The sequence below is a fragment of the Haliotis rubra genome, unplaced genomic scaffold, assembly GCF_003918875.1.
Source record: "Haliotis rubra isolate DU_JTF1 unplaced genomic scaffold, ASM391887v1 Scf1157, whole genome shotgun sequence".
NCBI lineage: Eukaryota > Metazoa > Mollusca > Gastropoda > Lepetellida > Haliotidae > Haliotis > Haliotis rubra.
In genome coordinates, this window is record NW_025765067.1 from 138,809 (window position 1) to 162,691 (window position 23,883).

Here is a 23,883-nt window from a genome sequence, read left to right on the forward strand (position 1 = left end):
CGCACATGTCCATGTCCACACAACTAGTACATGCTCAAGGCGCTGTTATTTTTTCCTTCGATCATTGGATGTCAATCTAAACGGAACATCGTATTATCAGTCCCAACTCCCTGGTGAACATACAACTCTTACAGCCACCATTACTGCAGGTTGCTGTACCCGCAACTAGGTGTTTGTACGTATTCATCAAGCCACCATCTGGTCATTTCGTGTTTGTTTTGTTAAGTGCAAAGGGCTGTGTACTGTGCACTAGGTGTTGTAACAACAGTCAAATAGTCTGCATACCAGGCTTATACACCCGGTCACATGTGGGCTCGATCCCGGTACCTCAAGCTAGCTGGATCACTGGCCTGGCGCCATAGACAGCTGTTCCACCATGCCCCCATACGCCAGATGAAGCTTATATATGATGCTATTCTGTTTTTCTCGATTATCACCGACTGCCATACACCAGATTTAATTGAGCGGCATTACACAAAATCTGCTTCAGTTGTCGTCTGTGATTACGCTTACGTCAACACTGGGCACGGCCATGGATATGCTGAAGCACCCGTAAAATAATATGAACTCATCCTTTGTGAAACAGAAGACGGGTTTCAGTTCTACTACAAAATAAGTGAGCAAATTTTGTTTTACTTACACCTCCCCTTAATTTGAGGTACTGTCATAGAAAAATGGTTTGACAAAACACCTTCGTAAAAGATAACTTTCACATGGATAATGTTGAGAAACATTTGAGTGAGTGAGTGTTGCTTTTAGCAACATTCCAGCAATATCACGGCGGGGGACACCAGAAATGGGCTGTACACATTGTACCTATGTGGGGAATCGAACCCGGGTCTTCGGCGTGACGAGCGGACGCATTAACGACGCGGACTGCCCCATTAACGACGGGAAGAAAAGTTCGTAAGGCTGACCCAAGTGAATGTTGTTTTATGAACTTGTAGCTGTGTAGGCTATCCCTAGGAAATCGAAGAATATTAAGTGAGAGGCGAAACATGGTCAGGTCACGGGAAGAAAAGTTCGTAAGTTTTAATGAAATCAGTGACCCAAGTGAATGTTGTTTTATGATTACTTGTAGCATGTGTAGGCTATCGAAGAAGCAAGTGGAGAGTAGAATAACACACAATGATACCCAGCAGACGCAGACTGCTTGCAGAGGGAGGGAGCCAGTGACCTGTAACAGCGGCAGTGTTGGGTCATAAAGGTCAACGTTCGTCAATGTAGGTCAGCTATGCACGTGACAGGTATGAAGAGGTGTCACGGGTCGTAACGGGACCACCTATGGTTAGAACTCAACAACTGTTAAAGCCCCGTTCCCTCGGACACAAGCACACACAATCATGCACACTCATTGAAGAAAATATAGAATGAAGACAAAAGTGTTATGTTTTGCTGTCTTTCACATTCCAAATTAAGCAATGCATTTCTAATAGCTTTAAGCATATATATTTCTATTTTCATGATAATTTTATGTGAAATGAGTGTTTCATGTTACACTATAAGTCTTTGGAATTAGTCAGTGCTGTCATTGTTAAAAGAAGTTATATTTCTTTGAGCATATCTGGCTGGATACTATTATTATCTGTAAATATAATAACAGAATTAAACTTCATCAAGTTCCCTCCATTCTTCCACAGAGGAGTCATCAGTGTCCAGATGAATGACAACTGGATTAACTGTTTCCTCCTTCAAGCCATCTTTGAGCCAGTGCTCTTTCTCCACCTTCTTGACATGTTCAACACATGCGTGCCAGCGTGCAATGTCAATGTCACATATAGCAGTGTTGACAATGTGCTTGACATCATTCAACTTGAATGATTGATTTTTCCGGGCCACTGTACTTTTAAGGTCTCTCCAGATAAGTTCGATTGGGTTGAGATCACAGTGGTACGGTGGTAATCTCAAGACCGTATGGGCGTGTTGGCGTAGCATGTTGTCCATGTTATATGTGGGTGGAGGTTTGTTAGGTTTAATCAAAGAGTACAACTGTGGTTTAGTGGCCTTAATTGAAAATTGTATATTGTTATTTGTTAGCCATTGCTGCATATCTGAATTCTTTGTATTGGAAGTTGGGCACCTATTGTTTGGATCTCGAACACTGTGATAGGGAGCATTGTCCATGACAGCAAGACTTTTGTAAGGCAGAGCTGGCAACAATTGTTCCTCAACATACAGTGTGAAAACCGTTGAGTTCATTTCTGTATGATAGTCCCTACCATCTGTGTTCTTTGACCGAAATACCAGATCACACCCAGGTAGGAATCTACTGTGGGAACCAGCATGAAGAACGATTAAACGTTCACCTTTGCCTGTTGGTATTTTCCTATCATCACTGGGATCAGTGGGTAGCCACTGTCTGGCAGCAGTATGGTTTGCATTGACGCAGGTCTCATCCAGATATATAGGTTCGAACCCATCCTCTCTTGCCTGCTTCATTTCTCTCAGATAGTTACACCTTATTTTCTCAATATCAGATCTCTCACACATTACAAGTTTCTGGTTTGCTACCTTCTTGTACTTGTATCCAAATTTGAGCAGTAGTTTGCTTAGCATAAACCTAGAAACATTAATGTCGTGATCCTTTGCAAGGATGTGTTTTAACTTTCTTGTGGACAGGTGTTCATTTCTAGCAAATAGCCGGCGAATGACATCTCTGATGACCCTGATGTCAAAAGAATCTAACTTTGGATGCCTACCTTTTTGTACAAGGTTTCGTTTATTGGTTGTTGGTTTATTTTTCACAATTTTTAACACGATGTTCTTTTTCATGCCAAGAGCAAAAGTTGTTCGTTTCATGTGATCCGACACCTTATAAATTGGTTTGCTACGTTTGCTCTCTTTTAAAAAAAAATTAAACACATTTCTAATTAAACGTTTAGCATAATCTGAATAAGCTTTCATGATGACAGCTAGAAGTAGTCAATCCCTTCCTTACAGATGAGCGACATCCCAGATATTGGTGTAACTCAAGCAGAGCTTGAAAGGGACCATGACTCCCCGACCATGTGATGTTAGCAATGCTGGAGCTTTTTCGGCCTGGAGGCGCCATATGAAAAAGTATCACACAACATTTGTTTATCTATTCTCATGCATAGCATGTTGAAGGAGATTTTGGGTGAGGACAGACCTCCATCGGCACCTGAAGCTTAAACATAATATTCAGGCGGATGTAAAGGAAACACCAGAGGTGGATGTCAACCGCCACTTAACACCTAGGTAATTAGACCAACTAACAAGGGAAGTCATTACAAGGAAGGCACGGGAACAGCCTTTGATACCCATGTCTGGTCCAGGGACACCCAGGAACACTGAGGTCAGACCTCTGTACGATGGAACTGATAGGTGTATCAGTATTGTGAGAAGGATGCCGCCTGTTCCTCCCCTTGTTCAGCCCTATGCCCAGGACTGCTTCTTTCCTGAATTTCAGGAGTGGACATGGTAAATAAGGAAGATACTTTGAAAAAGCACAACAAATTATCAATCCCATTGCTTTTGTTGTTTTTTCTTGTTGTTTTTTCAAAGATCTTAAGAAGGGGGAATGTAATGGTAGGGTTATTTTCTTAGTAGAAATTAGGCTTGTTTTTTAGGGTTGGGACAGGGTTAGACATAGGCTAAGCTAAAAATAATACACCAGGCTTAGGCTTCAGTGGGCTGGTCCATTTAGCTCTTGAGGGGTAAGGACCCGCTAGGCAAGTGCCTAGTATGCTTCTTCCCCATTGTTATGCAATGGTATGGGCCAGTGCAGAAACATCTCATGAGCAGAGGGATCAGTCCACTGAACTTTTCTATTGTAGGCATTTATTGGGTAATTTTCAGAGCATGGTTTATATTGGGTAGGAGTTGTAAGTTAGGGGTAGATTTGTTTTTCTCTGCACTGGGGTCTTACAGAGACAAGAAAGGTGAGAAATTCACTATTGTTTCTGTAGACTAGGCAAACAGAGTTTTTAAGTTCTTTCAGTTTAGTTTAAAGAAGAAATAAAGTTTTGGTTAGATAATGTTAGGTAGTTAATTTTTGTTTTATTTTGCAGGGGACGTTATTTTGGGGGGATTAAGTTGGGATAAGGGACAATAGTATAGGTATATTTAATAGGGTTTTCACTTTTCTTAGAATCCTTAGAGGCATTATTAGTTTTGCTGTTTATTTAACTAAGTTTATTGTTGATTTTATGATATATATTAGTTGAGTTTGAAATAAATTTATTTTGTTTGCAAGATCTTGTGTTTGGTTGTCATTGTGACTTGAATCCCTGAATCCTGCGGATCCTCCTGTTACACATGCATTTCAAGCCCCGTGGCGTACATGTCAGATGAATAGTGAGAATAAACACTCTGAAAAGTGTTTACTAGACCGGATTATCGGTTCCTTACTGTCAACTGACCATGAGCCCATTCGAAAGGTATTTATCACTGGAAGTAATAAGGTCTCGCGAGGTGCCGTGACTTACTTACGGGCGCTATTGTACTCAGTTTAACATTTGTGTTATGTATTTTGGATGCGTTTATAGAGTAGGTTTAGCTTTTAGATTGAGTACATATTGTGGGCGATTGTGCGCACGGACACACGCACGCACGCACGCACGCATGCACATTCTTCTGAAAAAACAACAACCCAATATTGTATAAAGAGTAATTATTGAACAGAACGTTCGTTGGACTCTCATATACAGCAGCTATTGCGAAATATGCTCCACGTCCAAACCCGGAAATAGAGAGGGTGGCTCCAAATAAAAGGGCCATCTCAAATTAATTTTGTGTTTTATTTACCACACAGTACTACTGCCATCGTCTCATATAAATGATTTCACGAATATCTTCAAGGTGTGTGATTCCTGTTGCCTCTCCGATTACATCTGGTGTAAATTTATTTAAATCGCGTTGAGTGAGTGAGTGGGTTTTACGCCGCTTTTAGCAGTATTCCAGCAATATCGTGTCGGGGAACACCAGAAATGGGCTTCACACATTGTTCCCTTGTGGGAAATAGAACCCGGGTCTTCGGTGTGACGAGCGAACGCTTCAACCACTCGGCTGCTCCACCGCCCCTAAACCGCCTTGACACAGTCCCTACGCGGCGTTCGTTGTATTTTTCACATTGCTAGTTGTTTCCTTATCAATTGTCTTTTGTTGAGATATCAGTGTTGTTTGAGAGTAAGGTTTTGCCAGCGTGGGAAGGTTCACGCAGGAAACACAAAGTGTTAAATGTCTACGATTGAGATCGTAAATCAACTTCAGAACCGGACAGAAAAATATAAATAATTAGAAATAATTTCTATATGAATTGACCAGTGCTTTTAGAAATTATATTACACATGCTTATCACAAATCAAATTTTGTACCTTTTTAAATACATTCACACCACCCTGGAATCGAACCAAAATCCCGAGACCAAAGCATCAAATCGCGTGCACGCATAATGAAGTGTAATCCCAAATATGGTATATGGTATATTTGACCACTTTGTGAAAAGGCATTGTTTCCATAGCATTTGGTCATAAGAATTGTATTTAGGAAGCCTCGGTGGTTAAGTGGGTAAAGTCACATACTTTGTATGCTGGCAGTGTGATGCTGTCCTCTGAGAATTGGGGTTCAAATCCCGGACGAGTCTTCGGAGTGACGAGCGAACGCTTCAACCACTAGGCTACCCGACAGCCCCTAAAATAACTTAGAAATGTGGTGGGGTAGCCTAGTTGCCTTCACTCGTCACTCGTCACTCGTCACTCGTCACTTCGACGACCCGGGTTCGATTACCCACATAGGTTTGATTCCCCACATCGGTACAATTAATGAAGCCTATTTCTGGTGTTCCCCGCTGTGATAATCCAGGAATATTGCTAAAAGCTGCGTAAAACTTAACTCACTCACTCATAGTTACTTAATATAAGCTCTACGGATAAAGAACGAACTCTATGGTTGGTATAACCCTTTTAAAGCAGCCCCATCCAGGATTTGAACCCGCATTCTCTGAATACGGCATCACACTGCCACCAAACAAAGGCGTAAAACACTCACTCACTCACTCACTCACTCACTCACTCACTCACTCACTCACTCACTCACTCACTCACTCACTCACTCACTCACTCACTCACTCACTCACTCACTCACTCACTCACTCACTCACTCACTCACTCACTCACTCACTCACTCACTCACTCACTCACTCACTCACTCACTCACTCACTCACTCACTCACTCACTCACTCACTCACTCACTCACTCACTCACTCACTCACTCACTCACTCACTCACTCACTCAAATGAATATCGTTTTACACCAACAACCAGCAGAATGCTTCTGACTGACCGTATTCTGATTCTATAATGAAGACTAAATAGTCCCTGGCTCTTGTAAATTGCCACACACACAGCCAGGTCACGAGAGCTTGTTAAACGTGCGAGTCACGTGGCAGTCATCACACAGAGCTTTGCTGGTAATGTTTCCGCTAGATAATACATCAAAAAGGTTCAGAAACTAATGACATGTTATCAAACGCAAAACGTTAATAATATCCACCAAATTAAAGTGGCAAGTGTCTAGACATATCACTGTATGGGGAAGACATTGGGTTTTTCCGTCGCTTTGAAAACAACTGCCGGGACGGGAACATGGCGGTCGGGCGAGTGTGTTGTGTATTGTGTCGTACCGGGAAGTCTAAGATATATATTTCGGATGTCCAGGGAGAGCTAATTTAGGGGAGTACGGTGAAAAAGATTACCGGGAAGCATAATCCATGTCGGGCCGGGAGTAGATAGATCTTTGGATAGGGTAATTTCTTTTCAAAACATTGTTATAGTAGCGCTAGCGTGTACAGATTATTTTAGAGTTATTCATCTTCAAAGTACCCATAGTTAATCTCGGGATAAACTTTTCCCAAAACATCGCTTTTAAGAATATTGTGTGAAGTGGACGTTAAAATTAAGTACCGAAAAGACCAAAGTAGCTGTATTTGATTCATAAAGATCGGAAATATAATGCTGCCATTAAAAAGAGAACACGGCCTGAAAGCAATGTTTTGGCTGCAAGTTAAACAAGAAATTTACACGTGCCACCTGATTGTCTTTTTAAAGCACTCGATCATATGGTTGTACCAATATTATTATTGTAATTGTGAAATACGGGGCCCTAGTAAGTTTGAAAATTATTTTGAACTTTAGTTCATAGATTGTTTATTAAATGTGTAATACGGCGAGACAGGGCGCCTGCATTTAGCCTGCCTATATTGGTGTGAAGTTTTAAATAATGAAAACCAAAATGAATAATAATTTTACATGTAAAGTGTACACTAAATTATTATTAATTGACAACTGTACTGAAAACCAGCCAGCTTGACTACATTATGTTAAAGACTTTGTTAGATGATTGTGGCTTGTCATATATCTGGGCTGACTTGCACATAGCGATCTTAGGGCTACAATGATTGTAACTCCCATTCCCCAATATAGGCTTAAAATAGACGTAGCGCTAAAATCGCTTTGTACAAGTGGGCCCTGGTATAATCAGGATTGTATTACTGCGGCAGTGGCTCCTCTGTAAAGTTACGGAAAGAAATGACACAATTATTGATAAGCTCACTAAATAAATGTATCTGTGAAAATCTTTCCAAACTTTAATGATAGTGCCCCGTTGTAGTATCATTGTATCACCATTCATGCCTGAGTGTACTGTGTACCTCTGTGTGTGGTTTTGGTGAATTAAATGAAAAATAGAACTTTATTTAGGTGGCGTGAGAAGATGAATTTAATTAGAAAAAACAAGAGCATATATTTTAAGTTGCAAACTGACAGCAAGCCCTCATACATTAACCGTGAAGTACCTTGACAGTAGTCTGTTACTTAAAGTTGAATCTTAATGAAGAATAGACATGAAAATGTGTAAATAACTTATTTACATTTTTATATGTGCCCAAATTAAAGAGTGTTAATTAATCCTGTTTTCCTTGTAATTTGTGTGAACCGCGCTGTGTTCATTCAGCCATAACATTGCATTGCAAGTTTTGCTAAGGCTAGCTCATTCAGCCGAGAAACGTCGCGATTTTAGCCTTCCCGCCCATGAACCTTGTGTAGAGCGACGTCACAACAAATGGTTGGTTGGTTGGTTGTTTAACGTCGCACTCAGTAATATTCCAGCTATGTGGCGTCGAACTGTAAATAGTAGAGTCTTGACCAGACAATCCAGTGATCAACAGCATGAGCATCGATCTACGCAATTAGGATACGATGACATGTCAACCAAGTCACCTGACCACCCGATCCCGTTAGTCGCTTCTTACGACAAGCAGGGACCAAAGACCAATTCTAACCCGGATCTTCACTTGTCGTAAATGAGGAGCGTTGGGATCCTGCTCAAGCTCAAGGTGCTTCCTACGAGCGGCACATCCTGCTCGCGTTCGGAATACCGGACTGACAAACAATGTAATTGTTAAAAAATATATAGAAATGAACAACAATAGACAAATGAGGAACAAATGACGTTTCAACATTTAGACTCGTGGGCGTGATTACCGACAGAGCAGAGGAATATTCAATTAAGGCTAAATATCAAAACACAGATAACAGTAACTGTTAGTCTGGCAGAAAACCTTCGTGATGGTGTTTGGTCCCTTTACTTAAAAACCACCAAAAATACAACCGTTTTCTAATGTGGCATGATGCATAATAACTGTTCTACCATTGTGAATTTTGAACTTCATGAATTATGATTTAATATTACCAAGTTGTCTATAGAAGCTATCATTATGTCAAGAGTGTCTTAACTGTCAAGGTCGTTAGGCGACTAATCGGAACAAATGTGCATGGTATCACTATCAGTGAAGGCCCAAAGGGGTCATCTCAAAATCATTTAAGAGGTAGAGAGACACGGAGTGCCTGACAATTCAATAGACAAAGCAGTGGTGGTGAGGATTGTGATTAAGGGAAGATCAGAATGGGACGAGTACGAACAACCCGTAAGGTTAGATCAAAATGTGACCACTGCGAACAACTCGTAAGGGTAGATCAGAATGAGACAAGTACGTACAACCCGCAAGGTTAAATCAGAATGTAAACAGTGCGTACAACCCGTACGGGTAGATCAGAATGAGACAAGTACGAACAACCCTTATCGTAAAGAAAGAATGGGATAAGAACGTCCCCTTGTAAGTCCAGATGAAAGTCACTGGTACGAACGACGAGTAAGAACAAACCGTAAGGTTATATCAGAATGAGACCACTGCATACAACTCGTAAGGGTAGATCAGAGTGAGACAAGTACATACAACCCGTACGGGTAGATCAGAATGAGACAAGTACATACAACCCGTACGGGTAGATCAGAATGAAACCAGTACGCACAACCCTTAAGGGTAGATCAGAATGAGACAAGTACATACAACCCGTACGGGTAGATCAGAATGAGACAAGTACATACAACCCGTACGGGTAGATCAGAATGAGACAAGTACATACAACCCGTTCGGGTAGATCAGAATGAGACAAGTACATACAACCCGTACGGGTAGATCAGCATGAAACCAGTACGCACAACCCGTAATGGTAGATCAGAATGAGACAAGTACGTACAACCCTTCAGGGTAGATCAGAATGAGACAAGTACGTACAGCCCGCAAGGTTAAATCAGAATGTAACCAGTGCGTACAACTCGTAAGGGTAGATCAGAATGAGACCAGTGCGTGCAACCCGTAATGGTAGATCAGAATGAGACAAGAACATACAACCCGTAAGGGTAGATCAGAATGAAACCAGTACGCACAACCCGTAATGGTAGATCAGAATGAGACAAGTACGTACAACCCGTATCGTAAAGAAAGAATTTGATAAGTACGTCCCCTTGAAAGTCCAGATGAAAATCACAGGGGACATACCCCCAACGTGTAGAGAAGAAAACCATGAGGATGTAAGGCGTCCAGTGTGTTATCATTTCCGTCGCTTGTAAATCAGCACGCACTCATCCTTATGACCATTGTCACATGAGACAATTTAATCAACCGGAATTCAGGAAATATTTTTAAACAGACCCGTGATTAGTTATTTATAGTATTCGAGATCGCTGCAGAATTCTGTTATTAATCTCTCTCATCTAACTATCCGGGTTATCATACAATGATCTCTCAGCTCACTGTTCAACTCACTAACGCTATGTGCGGCTGTACGTTAACAGTTAACCGTGCAGTTGTATGACGTTTATCTTACAAGCGAACTTGAGAAAATAATCTAACCCTTGTCGTGGTTTAAGTGCCCCAATGCCACGCAATTGACAAGGTGGGTCACACACTGACAGCTCGACAAAGAGAGGCGGGCCTGGTTACCGAAGCGGAAATTGTCCCAGTTATCACAGCCTTCTCCCTTCCGCCACCTGGCGTCGTGTTTACTTACTCTCTATCCCGTCTGGCCACGTTAAGACGTCGCGAGACCTTCTCAGTAATGACTGAGAAACGTGTTGATGACGAACGGGTGGATCCAGACGAAATTTCCGAAGGGTCAACATCGGAGGTTTGTGAGCCGAAATGTAGAATTGTGATTTTCAACGTTGGCGGGACAAAATTTCAAACTCTTCGCAAGACGCTCAATGAATGCGAGCGCACAAAGTTATCGGATGAACTGTTTCTTAACGCCCATTATGATGAGGACGCACGTGAGTTTTTCTTTGATAAGGACCCAGAGATGTTTCGATCCGTTTTGAACTACGTGAGATCGGGCCAGCTCCATCTTCCCGCTACCCTCTGTGGCCCCTTGATTAAAGAAGAATTGGAGTTTTGGGGGTTGAGTGAGATTGACATCGAGCCTTGTTGCTGGGCTGTGTACAACAACTGGACATCAACGGTCAACGCTTTGGAACAGTTGGAGAAAGACCGGAAACAGAACGTACAGCATGACCTTGACGACTCAGCGTCATGGTATACAAAGGTCAAGGCCAAGACATGGATCTTTCTCACAAGTCACAATTCTTCTATTCCGGCGCAGGTGAGTCATTTGCTTATTTCATTTAACAAAAAGGATCAATGGACAAGAAGGAAAATGAAAAACCATTGAGGTAATAAGCAGCGTCCCAGGATATCTCCCAGCTTGACCAAACATACAACAAACATAGATTGCTGGGGGCTTGTCAACCCATACATACTTAACCACTTGCTTGGGGTCCCAATGGGGTATTAAGCAATTAGGATTATACACTGGGATTAAGATTATCATTAACAAAATAAGACCTTGTTTGGCATGTCTTACACGTAATGGTTAAAGCTGTACAATCGTGTATCATTAATACATATTGCAGACTCTCGGTCTTATATACTGATCAGGCAAAGAAACGAAACATATCTGATGTTGAGTTGAGAACGCCCAATTGTTTACATCACTGACACATAAGATTAAATGTACTGACACACAGCTAATCATAAATAACTAAAACAATTCATTTCACCCTTACACAGAAGGGTGTGGTTACCGTATGAGAGGTTGACGTTATCCATAAGTATAAGAGACCATGCCAAAAGACACAAACGACGATCCTTGAAAATATTTACGTCCCAAACGGCACAGACGGCAAACTTACACACACACACACACACACACACAAATGACAAGGGAATGCTATCAGTTTATATATGTTATTTGAGACTTCTTTCAATTCAAACAGATGAATGACCATAGAATATAGGAGTCATATCTCATAATTTATACTTTTCCAAATATACATTTAATTACTTTCATTCTGTGATATAAACATTGTTCAATGAGGTGAGGTGAGGTTTAACGTTTCTCATATGACGACGTGCATGCGTGTGTATGTGCATGTGTGGCTGCTTGTACTAGCCCAGACTTAAGCTGGTTTTATAGTGCCAGCTCACTGAGATACCATTCCACAGTTAAGCATGAATACCCCACTCAGACACATTATACTGACTCCGAGCCGACCAGACCTTGTTGTACCCATTAATGCCGAGCGCCAGGCAGGGACCAACAAGTACCATATTTTAACGTAGTTTGGTATGGCGCGGCCGGGGATCGAACCCGCGTATTTCCGCTCTCCGGGCGGACGCTCTAACCACTACACCACGGAGGCAGTCGCCGTCATATTGATGAAATATTGCTGAGTGCGGCGTTGAAACAAACTCAGCAATACTCCAGCTATATGACCTTCTGTAAATGACTAGACAACCCAGTGATCAGCATCATGAGCAGTTGGCATACGATGACATGTGATAACCAAGTCAGCACGCCTGACCAGCCAATCCCGTTAGTCGCTTCATACGACAAGCATGGGTTGCTGATGACCGGGGTTGCCGGATCTTCACGGGTTAACAGAGTATTAAGCAACGATCGAGTGAGTGAGTTGAGTTTTACACCGCACTCAGCAATATTCCAGCTATATGGCGGCGGTCTGTAAATAATCGAGTCTGGACCAGACAATCCAGTGATCAACAGCATGAGCATCGATCTGCGCAATTGGGATACGATGACATGTGTCAACCAAGTCAGCGAGCCTGACCACTCGATCCCGTTAGTCTCCTCTTACGACAAGCATAGTCACCTTTTGTGGCAAGCATGGGTTGCTGAAGACCTATTCTACCCCGGATCTTCACGGGTTAACAGAGTATTAAGCAACGATGGATTAAAGACGGGTATTTCCCTGTATACCCAAATGGTGCTTAACTGCCCCCAACACATTTTTCAGGATTAGAAGGGGATTTTGTTTTCAGTCATACAGTGTTCAGTTGCCGCGGGACTGGCGGCTGTCGTAACACTTTTCATTGAAAAAACCCACATATTTGTGTAAACGTACTTAATGTGAAAACGAAATTGGCCTCTTCGAAGCCACTTAGTTCGTGAGACTACGGGGATTCCAGAACATAGCTATTTCCTGGTACATTACTTTATACAGGACATAAACTGCACATTTGTATTGTATGTGTTGAAATACTATTTACGGTTTACTCAACTAATGCTGTGGACCCGTGAAGTTCCGGGTTAGGATTTGCCTTCAATAACTCATGCATGTCGTAAAAAGGCGACTAACGAGATCGGGTGGTCAATCTTGCTGACTTCGTTGATAACATATCCTCGTTTCCCCATTGGGTAAATCGAGGCTCATACTGTTGATCACAGGATTGACTGGTCCTGATTCGATTATTTACAGACCAATGTCATCAAGCTGGAACATGGCTGAGTGTGGCGTTAAACAACAACGAAATTCATTAATGAATGTGTACGCAAACCATCACTGGGTATGTACGACATTATAGTCTAACGTTTATGAAAAAGACCATTCAGCTTATACAATCCTGTACATATCGCGTTCTGTGTGTAACCCAATGTTGTACGAATTCGTTAGTGAGCGTGGCAGTGAGTGGGTTAAGCCTTAATGTTGCAATAGCAATATGTTATCAGTGTATCGACGATAGCATAAAACACAGTCGTTAAAACATTTCCATAGTGAGTGAGTGAGTTCAGTGTTACGCCACACTCAGCAATAATCCAGCTATATGGCGGCGGTCTGTAAATAATCGAGTCTGAACCAGACAACCCAGTGATCAACAGCATGAGCATCGACCTGCGCAATTGGGAACCGATGACATGTGCCAACCAAGCCAGCGAGCCTGACCACCCGATCCCGTTAGTAGCCTCTTACGACAAACATTGGTTACTGAAGATCAATTCTAACCCGGATCTTCACGGGTCACAGTTCCATAAATACACGAAGTAAATATAACAGATGTAACACAACCACACCACACTGATACTGAATGCCTTTAGGAAATGGCAACAAATATTATATACTCATGGAAACGAATAAGGTAGCACATGAAAGTACAAGCGTTCCTATATCTATCTCCAGAATATCGCCCACAGTGCAATACAAAGCTTGCGAAGAAACCTGGAAAAGAATAAAGGAACACTTGTACTTTCATGTGTTCCCTTATTCTTTTCCACGAGTATATATTTCCGTTTACACTTTCTCAGTAACGTACATTTTCTTGTACTTTTGATTCCCCCGTTCGGAATTCGACAACTGGTAGTCAAGAATAGGTACCAGTGTACCCTTCACAAAAATATAATCTGGCACGGTTCCCATGTCCGAACGCTTTTATACAAAGCCTTCATGAACTATCAAAGCATACATTAAAAATGTTTACATATACGAACTACACTGACACATTAAAGCGCGATATTTGTACACGTACATGTATTCATATCTTACGCTGCGGATAAATATTTGAACATACACATATAGATCGATGTATTTTGATACATGTTTCATACATGCTGCATGTTTCTTGAACGTGTGAAGCTGCCTCGGGCTTACTTATGCGTCATCCAAGTAGCTGAGACATTGTTTCGTAAAACGGCAAAACACACACACGCACGCACACGCACACGCGCACACACACACGCACCTTTCATGATAGCAACTTTGCCTGGATTATTATCTTAGTATTTTCTGAATATGCATATAGGAGTGGGTGAGGGAGGGAGGGAGGGAGGGGGCGAGTGAGTGAGTGAGTGATGATTCAAAAGAATCAACGTCACGGACCAGGAAGTGATGTGCTCTCAGTGTAGCTTTCTGCACTCTGTTCTGGCATTCAATACTTAGATGTATTGCCAAACACCAAGACAAGATAACAGGAATCAGTGTGCGAATTAAGTAGGACATGGAAACACGAAGCAATCTCGGGACATCCCTGAAGAAAAGAAAACTGAAAATGAAATGATACTTAATCACAGGATACGGCCCGAGTTTAATGCATCTAAAATAGTGTCAAGTGTTTGAACAATTTCCTCAATAAGCGCCATACGTTATACATCTTAACAGTGAAACCACTTTCTGTGCACTGCGTGACTAAGGCGTATACTTAAATAGGTTTATGTCGGTATAATCTCTCTCACCGACGTGTGAGTGAGTGAGTTTAGTTTTACGCCACACTGAGCAATATTCCAGCTATATGGCAGCGGTCTGTAAATAATCGAGTCTGGACCAGACAATACAGTGATGAACAGCATGAGCATCGATCTGCGCATGTGTCACCCGATCCCGTTAGTCGCCTCTTACGACAAGTATGGGTTACTGAAGGTTCATTCTGACCCGGACCTTCACGGGTCTCTCACCGGCGAATACTGGGTTGTCTGTACGTGGGTTAGGAGTAAAGGTGGGTTGGTTTAACTTGGTATAGCACTGATCAAATTAGAATTAGTGATGCAAGAGTCAAACATACTGCTATGGTAATAGACACAGCCTCAGCATTGTGCTCACACACGGAGATTCGAGAAAAGACTCACACACCGTCCGTAAAATCGGCCCCTACGCTTTAAGATCGACTAAGTGCAGATGACAACAGTGAAAGAGACTCACTTACCACGACTCACATACCACGATAAGCTACCTGTGTGTTTCTCCGTGTGAAACTGATAGCAATACTATAGAGACGCTGATGTTTAGATAACACCGGTCAGATCTGGCATGTCCAGCACTGTCTACTCTAACTCGTCACGATTTGCGAGTCAGATTTCGAAAAAGCCCACAGCAAATACTTATTTTCGGTGCCAAAACATTTTCCTCAGATACCCCACTTGTTAACATATACCTCAACCTGTATATATTTTCGTCCTTAGGTAAACATGTATAATAGGTTTACAAGGATGATGTTTTCAGTTTAAAGACTTTACAATGATGTCGAGACAAGAACGTTCAATCACAGTGTGAATTAAAAAAATGTCAGCGGATAAAAGCGATGTGCCAGTATTCAATGTATTTAATGAGCCATTTTTTATTCTAATGTGCAAAATTGTCCATGGCCCCTGACTTTCCAACATACTAAGTATAAGTGAAGGGTATCAAGATGCCAAAGAGTGCCGAAGTGTGCCGAGTCGTGCCGAAGAGGGCCGAGTCGGTGCCAAAGTGGGCCAAGCAGTGTCGAAGTGGGCCGAGTTGTTACCGAAGTGGGTCGGGCCGTGCCGGATTGGGCGGAGCCGTGCCGGGCCGTGCCGTGCCGTGCCGTGCCGTGCCGAAGTGGCCCGAGCCGTGCCCGGCCGTTGGACAGCGATGTGCCTGAAGGCTCCGGTAACAAAATGTGAAGCGCTTTGTTTTACGAGCCGGGAACACATGGTAAATTGAAACAATATTCAAACAACTGTTTCCACAATAACCTTGTGTGAATAACCCTATGAATACAATGGCAAGCATGCATACATCACAGTGCGTGTTGACAATCGTTCTACACCAGCCCGACCTGTTGAAATTGCTGTTTCAGTTTGCTACCTGTATCGGGTAACTTTCGCGGACGTTCCTGAATACAATGCTTAGGTCAAGACTACATTCAACCGTCACAATTGAAAAAACACAAGCGTTTCGAAAAGACTGTTCGCAAACTGCAGATCACGTTTCTGGTCCATATCTTTCTTTTGTCTGCGATCTTCCCCTTTCCTTTGGGTCATTTGACTGGCAGAGTTGGCGAAGCATTTACTCGAAACGGAGCAATAGTATTAGTTTCAGTCAAACGCCCATAGAATTGTTTGCCACAGACACATCTGTATAGTTACACCACAATTGTACGTATTGCGAACAAACGCATTAAATGATGGGATACCCTGTATTCGTATTCATGACGATTTCCGGGTTCAAACAGATTGTATCAGTCTATGTCTTCGTAAGGATCGACAAAACTAATATGTTTCAACCATGTCTTCGTTCCCTAAAGGCATGAGTCGTCCAAAATATCGACAATCGACGTTATTTACTAGCGTCCGGAGGTACTTGTTTTACCCTGTATAACGATGATAAACGGAACACAATAGCAGAGTTAGCAAACATAGCACAATAGCAAACACATTTAAATGAACCTGATCGCCATTACAAAAGCGTCACATAACAGTCTCTGGGAGGGACGGGGACCTTGGATTGGGGTTCTGACAAAATATGTTTTTCAGTCAACGTTTCTGAACATCAAGTACATCAGCCTTATGTTTTAGAATATGTTTATGTGGTAAATAAACAGCCAATATTATTCTGTTTCAGATCTATGGTTGGGTGTCTCTCCTGTTCGTCATGGTCGCCATCTTTTCTTTCTGCGCCGCAACTCATCCAATCTTCAAAGTTCCGTCCTTGCGCAGTGGCGCTAATAGCACTTCCGGAAATGCATCAGAAACAGATTTACAAAGGTTCGAAGAGAAAACGGAACGACATCCCGTCCTCTTCCACATCGATATTGTGTGTCTAACATTCTTCACAGCCGAATACATCTTGCGTTTCATCTGCGCTCCGAAAAAATTAAAGTTTCTACTGTTTCCACTCTCCATCCTCGACCTCCTGGCCATACTCCCAGATTATATCGAGTTCGTTGTATATGCAGCCAGTCCGGACTCCGTTGGAGAAACGACATTTATACACGTCATGCCTCTCCTACGGCTTATGCGTGCGTTCCGAATCTTTCGACTGATTCGACACGTGCCTGGCTTGTGGATAATGTTTTACACGCTGAAGGCGAGTTACAAAGACTTGTCGCTAATGCTTGTCTTCCTGTTGGTCGGGATGCTGCTGTTTTCATCCCTAATTTACTTCGCGGAAGATAAAGAGGTTTTCACCAGCATTCCGCACGGATTTTGGTGGTCGGTTGTTACCATGACGACAGTAGGATATGGGGATATGTACCCATCGAGTACTTTAGGGTATTTTGTTGGGTCGCTAACGGCAGTTTGTGGTGTTCTGCTAATTGGGTTTACGATCCCTGCTCTTGTTAACAATTTTTCTCTATATTACCAACACGTTCAGTTTGCCATTCAAAAAGAAAGACTTTTGAAAGAACAGAGGAAGAACGATAAGGAGACGAGTGGTCATAAACCGTTATCAAATAATCACAGCCATTATAGAGACCCGGATGTATTTCAAGAACACCTGCCATTGTACAGGGAAATAGGAAATGGTTCGAAGTCCGACAGCAAGTAACAATTACCTCGCATCATATATACTATTGCTTTCACTCTGACTGGGTGAGGATAGTTTTATGCCGCTTTTATGCATTCATTATTCATCCCATGAATCACTCAGTGCTTGGTGTTCAATTACAAATGTATGTGATCACATTGTGTTCTAAATCTGACAGTAGATAATATACATTTTGGGGGGAGACGACGGTATTTTAAAAAACTGTGTTGAAATTCTTTGCTGTGAATATCCTTTAACCTCTCGCCGATTTAGTAGTTATTGATTTTTTAATCTGTTTACCACCTTCCAAGGCAGCCCTTGTGTAGAGCATACAAACAGGATATCATAAGTTCATATTTATAAAGATTGTTTTCACAAAGTCCTTAAATTGTCATGAAATACTGATCAATCTAATATTCTGGTGTGATCATCAACCTTAATCACTATGATCATTCCCTATCTGACAAATCTCAAATAGCATGTGCACTGCCACACATATATGGCCCTGGGGCTCCTTCCACCAAGCAACCTTATCTAAGGTTAGCCTGAACTCCCATTCTTTAACATTGCACTAAGGTTACCTTAGTGACTTACGTTCACCTTAGTGCTTTGTGAAAGGAGGCCCAGGACTTCAGCAACATATGCCTGTCGCAGCAGGCCACTAAAGGGATCAGGTGCTACCCTACTGCATAGACTGACGCTCATGATATCAATCACTGGATTGTCTGGTCCAGGCTGACGGAACGGCGTCATATAGTTGGAAGATTGCAGAGTGCAATAAACAAAGCTCACCGTGCTCACTGCAGTCAATCAAAGACAATCAAAGGTGATGGGAACTCTTTTTGACTTTTGTAAATAATAATCATGTTTCATGGATAATAATAAATACCCTCTTAATATACATACGTCTAGCTTCATTAATACTAAAGAGACGATTGGTGTTATGTAGACTGGCACGGGTGGCTTAGGTGGTGGTGTTCATATAGTTTAAGGGCGAATTGTACCAGAGTATACTTCCGCCCAAAGCTCGGATGGATTCTAATCCGTAAGTAGTTGTGCTCCTTAGTTGGTACAGGATCCGCTGATCTTGGCCACGAATGCTCGGTCTTCCTTCTTGGTACAAGTGTTCAGTACAATGTTGGTGTTCATGGGTTTAACTAAAGTTTAACAGATGCATGTACTGCATTAGATGCTTTTGGATATGACGCGCCCCGGGATGAAACACCGACCTTCCGTTCCTAGGGCAGACACCATATCAACAGGACCACGCAGACAGCGCCTGGAGACAGTGTTTTTAACTGATATTTTGTGATCAAGATGATTTCCCCCAGGATGTCAGAACAGTGTTGTAATGATCATGATCAATAACGAAAAACATAGTCACATACATTTTACGGACAGGTCACGATATGGATGAAATACTGCCGATGTAACTTTGAATTTTAACTCACTCACTCACTTTATGGACAGAGTGAGTGAGTTGGGTTTTACGACGCTATTAGCAATACTCCAGCAATATCACGGCGGGAACATCAGAAATGAGCTTCACACATTGTACCCATGTGGGGAATAGAACCTGGGCCTTCGGCGTGACTAGCGTAAGCTTTAACCACTAGGCTACCCCACCGCCCCTTTTATGGCCAGACCATAAATTTCGAAGCAACGATTAACGGAATCTTTTGTTGAGTGTACTCGCTCCTTCTCACTCCTCTGACGGTAACAAGGAAATAATGATAGGCTTTACATTGATTCAGGTATTTTATGACTAATACAACTACAATTTTCGTGAACCCTACTCAATTGTTATACCGACCAATCCATAAAGCTGATATATCAATGTCAAACAAATTTGGAATTTGTGGTCATTCTCGGTGAGGTGGTCGATTGTCTTGGCGTTGTCATCATCCCACCTTGGATATCAAATATTATTATGTTTGTCTCGAATATTTACAGGACGTCGTACTCTAAATGTAATATTCATGACTGCGGCGTTCGACAACTTTCGCTTCGTTGTCTCTGGGTACTCATGACACCAGCTTCAGGCACTTTTTTGTCATATATATTGAAGCGTCCGTAAAATAATATGAATTAACCATTTGTGCAACAAGAAAAGTGTCCCCAGTGCTACTGGAGTGAGTGAGTTCAGTTTTACGTCGATTTTAGCAATATTCCAGCAATATGACGGCGGGGGACACCAGAAATGGGCTTCACACATTGTACCCATGTGGGGAATCGAACCCGGGTCTACGGCGTGACGAGCGAACGCTTTGACCACTTGGCTACTTCACCGCTCCAGTGCTACTGGAATCGTAAGTAATTGTTAATTGACACCACTCGTTTACTTGTACATGAGATACTCTCTTTGACCTAAATGCTTGACAAAACGTATGCGTAAAATGTAACCTCCACACGACTAATGTTAAGTAACATTCGAAAAATATTGAGTGAGAAACATTAAGATTGTCACGAGAAGAAAAGGTTGTAATTTTTAATAATGAAATCAGTGATTGTTGGTTTATGATTAATTGTGGCTATCGAAGCAATGAGAGCAAAATTACACACAATGATAACCGTGAAGATCCGGGTTAGAACTGATCTTCAGCAACCGATGTTTGTCGTAAGATAGTCAGTCTGTCATACAGACCCTAAAGCAAATATATCCAAGAAATCCAACGCAAGTCTAGAAAATGTGGCAAGTCTAGATTTCCACAGGAAAATGAGTCTCAGGGCTTCTTTTCATTATATTCTATTGTTGTTTTTCACTATGAGCCTTTTTTCTGTAAAATATGTTCATTTCAGAGACTGAGTGAGGTTAGTTTTACGCCACTTTTAGCAAATTCCCAGTAATATCACGGAGGGGGACATCACAAATGGGCTTCACACATTGTACCCATGTGGGGAATCGAAACTTGGCTCTCGGCGTGACGAGCGAACGCTTTAATCACTAGCCTATCCCACCACCCGCTTGAAATGTGCACCCCTCCTTTTCTCAATAGTGTGCACCCCTCCTTTCTCAAAAAGCTGTATCCGCCCCTGCCATGTCATTGTATCCCAACTGCTCATGACTCAATTATGTACTGCCGCCATACAACTGAACAACTGCTGTTAAAGAAAAACGAGTATTGCGAGTATTACTTTATTTGAATCCTCGCTAAAATATATCTCACTTTCTAATTTAAAGACAATTTTAATTTCCATTTAGATAGGGAAAAGATTCACTGGCCACCAGGACCTCTGCAAACTTATCATTTAGTGGTCCTGATGAATGTTTACAAGTCAGGGACCACAGGACCAGCGTAAATTTCGCACACTGAAATTGGGTACTAAAGTACTGTCGGAAATAGAAAAAGACTGTTATTAGGCTGTTACTCTGTATCCCTAAAATTGACACATTTACAAATAGCATATATCGAAATAACCCACATCGGCCTAACTAGCTCATTGAGTGGGATGCGTAATAGGATAGACAGAAACGCATGTTTACTCGTAAAATCGGGCAAAACTTACGAATAAAAAATACGAATAGCTGCTCAAAACAATAGATCGGGTTATAGATGGCAATTAGGTTGCTCAGCCAGGTATGACGACAGACCGTCGACTCACCTGGCACAAAATGCACGTGCTGCCTACAAGCACAAGGGGTCATCTCAAAGATATTTTATGCTTTTTTTTTCATGTGTGTTGAATATCTCATTTATGATTAATTTCTTACGTGTCTTTCTTTCATAAACTTTATGTTGAGATATGTAAAAGGGTATGATACCCATGGAAAAGCTTCAATCAGCCATCGTATTAAATGTCTCAAAATATATAGCATGACCACCCGAAGATCGACAGGATTGGATATTATTTGTAAATTGTTATGACATGCCGTTTAATTCCCCTTTAAGGATTATCTTATCACAGCTTATGTCTCTATCCTCCAGCCCGACCGCAACCAACGTCTGCGACATCCGTCCTGGTTTTGCTTTTGAGACGACCCCTCCTACCTGTTGTTTTTTTTAGTGATTGTCAGATTCCATAGTAGCTACATCCTTCATAGTTTCAAGTTATTTTTTTACGTCAGCTATCGTTTATAATGAAGCTCAGTTTAATTTCGGAATGGACATTTAAAAATTATACTTTGTAATATAGTATCATAGCACACTAATTTGCATAAAGCCATGGTCTGTTCTGAATAAGTCGCTTTGGACTTAGAAAAAACCCGCATTGCTCATTTCTGCACTAATCTCTCCTCAGTAAACTCCTTTTTCTACATTTCCTATCTCCCTACCATTGAGGCTGTAGTTAGGCCGAACTTAGTTTAACAGATATTTCACACTTTCACATATTAACTACATAAATTGTAGATATCAATGCGAAAAAAACACTTTTTTTTCTATTTCCGACAGTCCTATAGTTCTGGTATTTAAACATAATATGCATCTTACAAATACACGTTTAAAACCAAATGGAACCTAGAACTAGCTTAATTTCTGGCGAGGCAATCTCGACTTGCCAGACTTGAGTTAGACTTCGTTTTTACACTTAGTCTTTCGGGTCAAGGACACAGACTAAGGGGACTGGTTGTATCCTCTGGGATTTAAGCTGGGCGCTAGTTTCACATATCAGTTCAATTAAATGAGAGTTGACATGACAAGTGTTGAGTCTGGTATCTCTCTCTACTCACTCACTCACCGAAACAAAAATAATTACTCACTGTCTTTTTCAAGTAAGTGAGTGAGTTTAGTTTTACGCCGCACTCAGCGATATTCCAGCTATATGGCGGCGGTCTGTCAATAATCGAGTCTGGACCAGACAATCCAGGGATCAACAGCATGAGCATCGATCTACACAATTGGGAACCGATGACATGTGTCAACCAAGTCAGCGAGCCTGACCACCCGATCCCGTTAGTCGCCCCTTACGACAAGCATGGGTTACTAATGATCAATATTCAAACGTCTTTTTCAAGAACTACTAACAACGAAATGTATTTTATTTACACTTGTCTGCAAGAAAAGGGCACATTGTGTTTTCCCTTCTACGTAAAGTTTCTGTAATTTGCTTTCAGAAAAACAAAATCCCAACTACATCTATGAAACTCAAATTGTTGCTCATTCTCTTCGTTGGTTAGGGTGAGTGAGTTAAAATGTAACGTCACATCGGCAATATTTCACCCACATAGTGACGGGGTTTCTTTTTAGAAAAATGGTTGTCAAAACTATGGAATTCAATGTGTCGCAAAAACAATTTTGTCTCATATAAATAGACGAAGATTTTGGATTCGTTTGGATGTCATAAGATGTCGGCGATATTCCAAACTTCATAACTACATGTAAACAAAGGATTAAAGATTGTTATCAACAAGAATGGACAGAGGCATTATCTACATAAAATAATGACCTATTACAAAGACTTTAAGTTCTAAATACAGAAGTTAATCTGTCTACTGTCAAGAGTAAGGAATTAAGAAGATTATTATTTCTGTTACGTTCATCCGAATTACAGCTAAGAATCAACACGGGAAGATGGGAAGGGTTGCTGCCTGAAGAAAGGATCTGCCAAGTGTTTGAATTACAGGCAGTTGAAGATGAATACCATTTCCTCCTTATATGCCCCTCATACAAAAGCATAAGATTAAAATATCTCCCGCATTATTATTGCACAAACGTCACGGTTCAGAAATATATAAATTTGTTGGGTGTCTGTTTATCATTATACTTCACAACTGTGCTATGATGATCAAGGAAGCTCTTCAACAGAGAAAATTACAGCTTGATATGTAAATTCAAAAAAATGTATCAAAATGTCACGACACAATATTTTGAAATGCATTATACGTGGGCCAAAGGCATTTTTATTGAATAGATGATTGATTGATTGAACAAGGTATATATAACAAACGTCAGGTTAAATCCAAAAATTAAAAAACACACTATGAATAATAATAATGACAATATGTGTATTTTCCTGTTCAGTTGCCAAGTATT

At 41.5% G+C, this 23,883-nt stretch overlaps 1 protein-coding gene across 1 annotated transcript; it reads left to right on the top strand.

Moving 5' to 3' along the window:
• The first annotated feature begins 10,361 nt into the window (after window positions 1-10,361).
• LOC124255754 (potassium voltage-gated channel protein Shaw-like) lies at window positions 10,362-18,809 on the top strand. The gene is made up of 2 exons (XM_046689669.1): window positions 10,362-10,959; window positions 17,006-18,809. The coding sequence occupies exons 1-2, from the start codon at window positions 10,420-10,422 to the stop codon at window positions 17,930-17,932; spliced, it is 1,467 nt and encodes a 488-aa protein (XP_046545625.1). The 5' UTR covers window positions 10,362-10,419; the 3' UTR covers window positions 17,933-18,809.
• The last annotated feature ends 5,074 nt before the right edge of the window (window positions 18,810-23,883 follow it).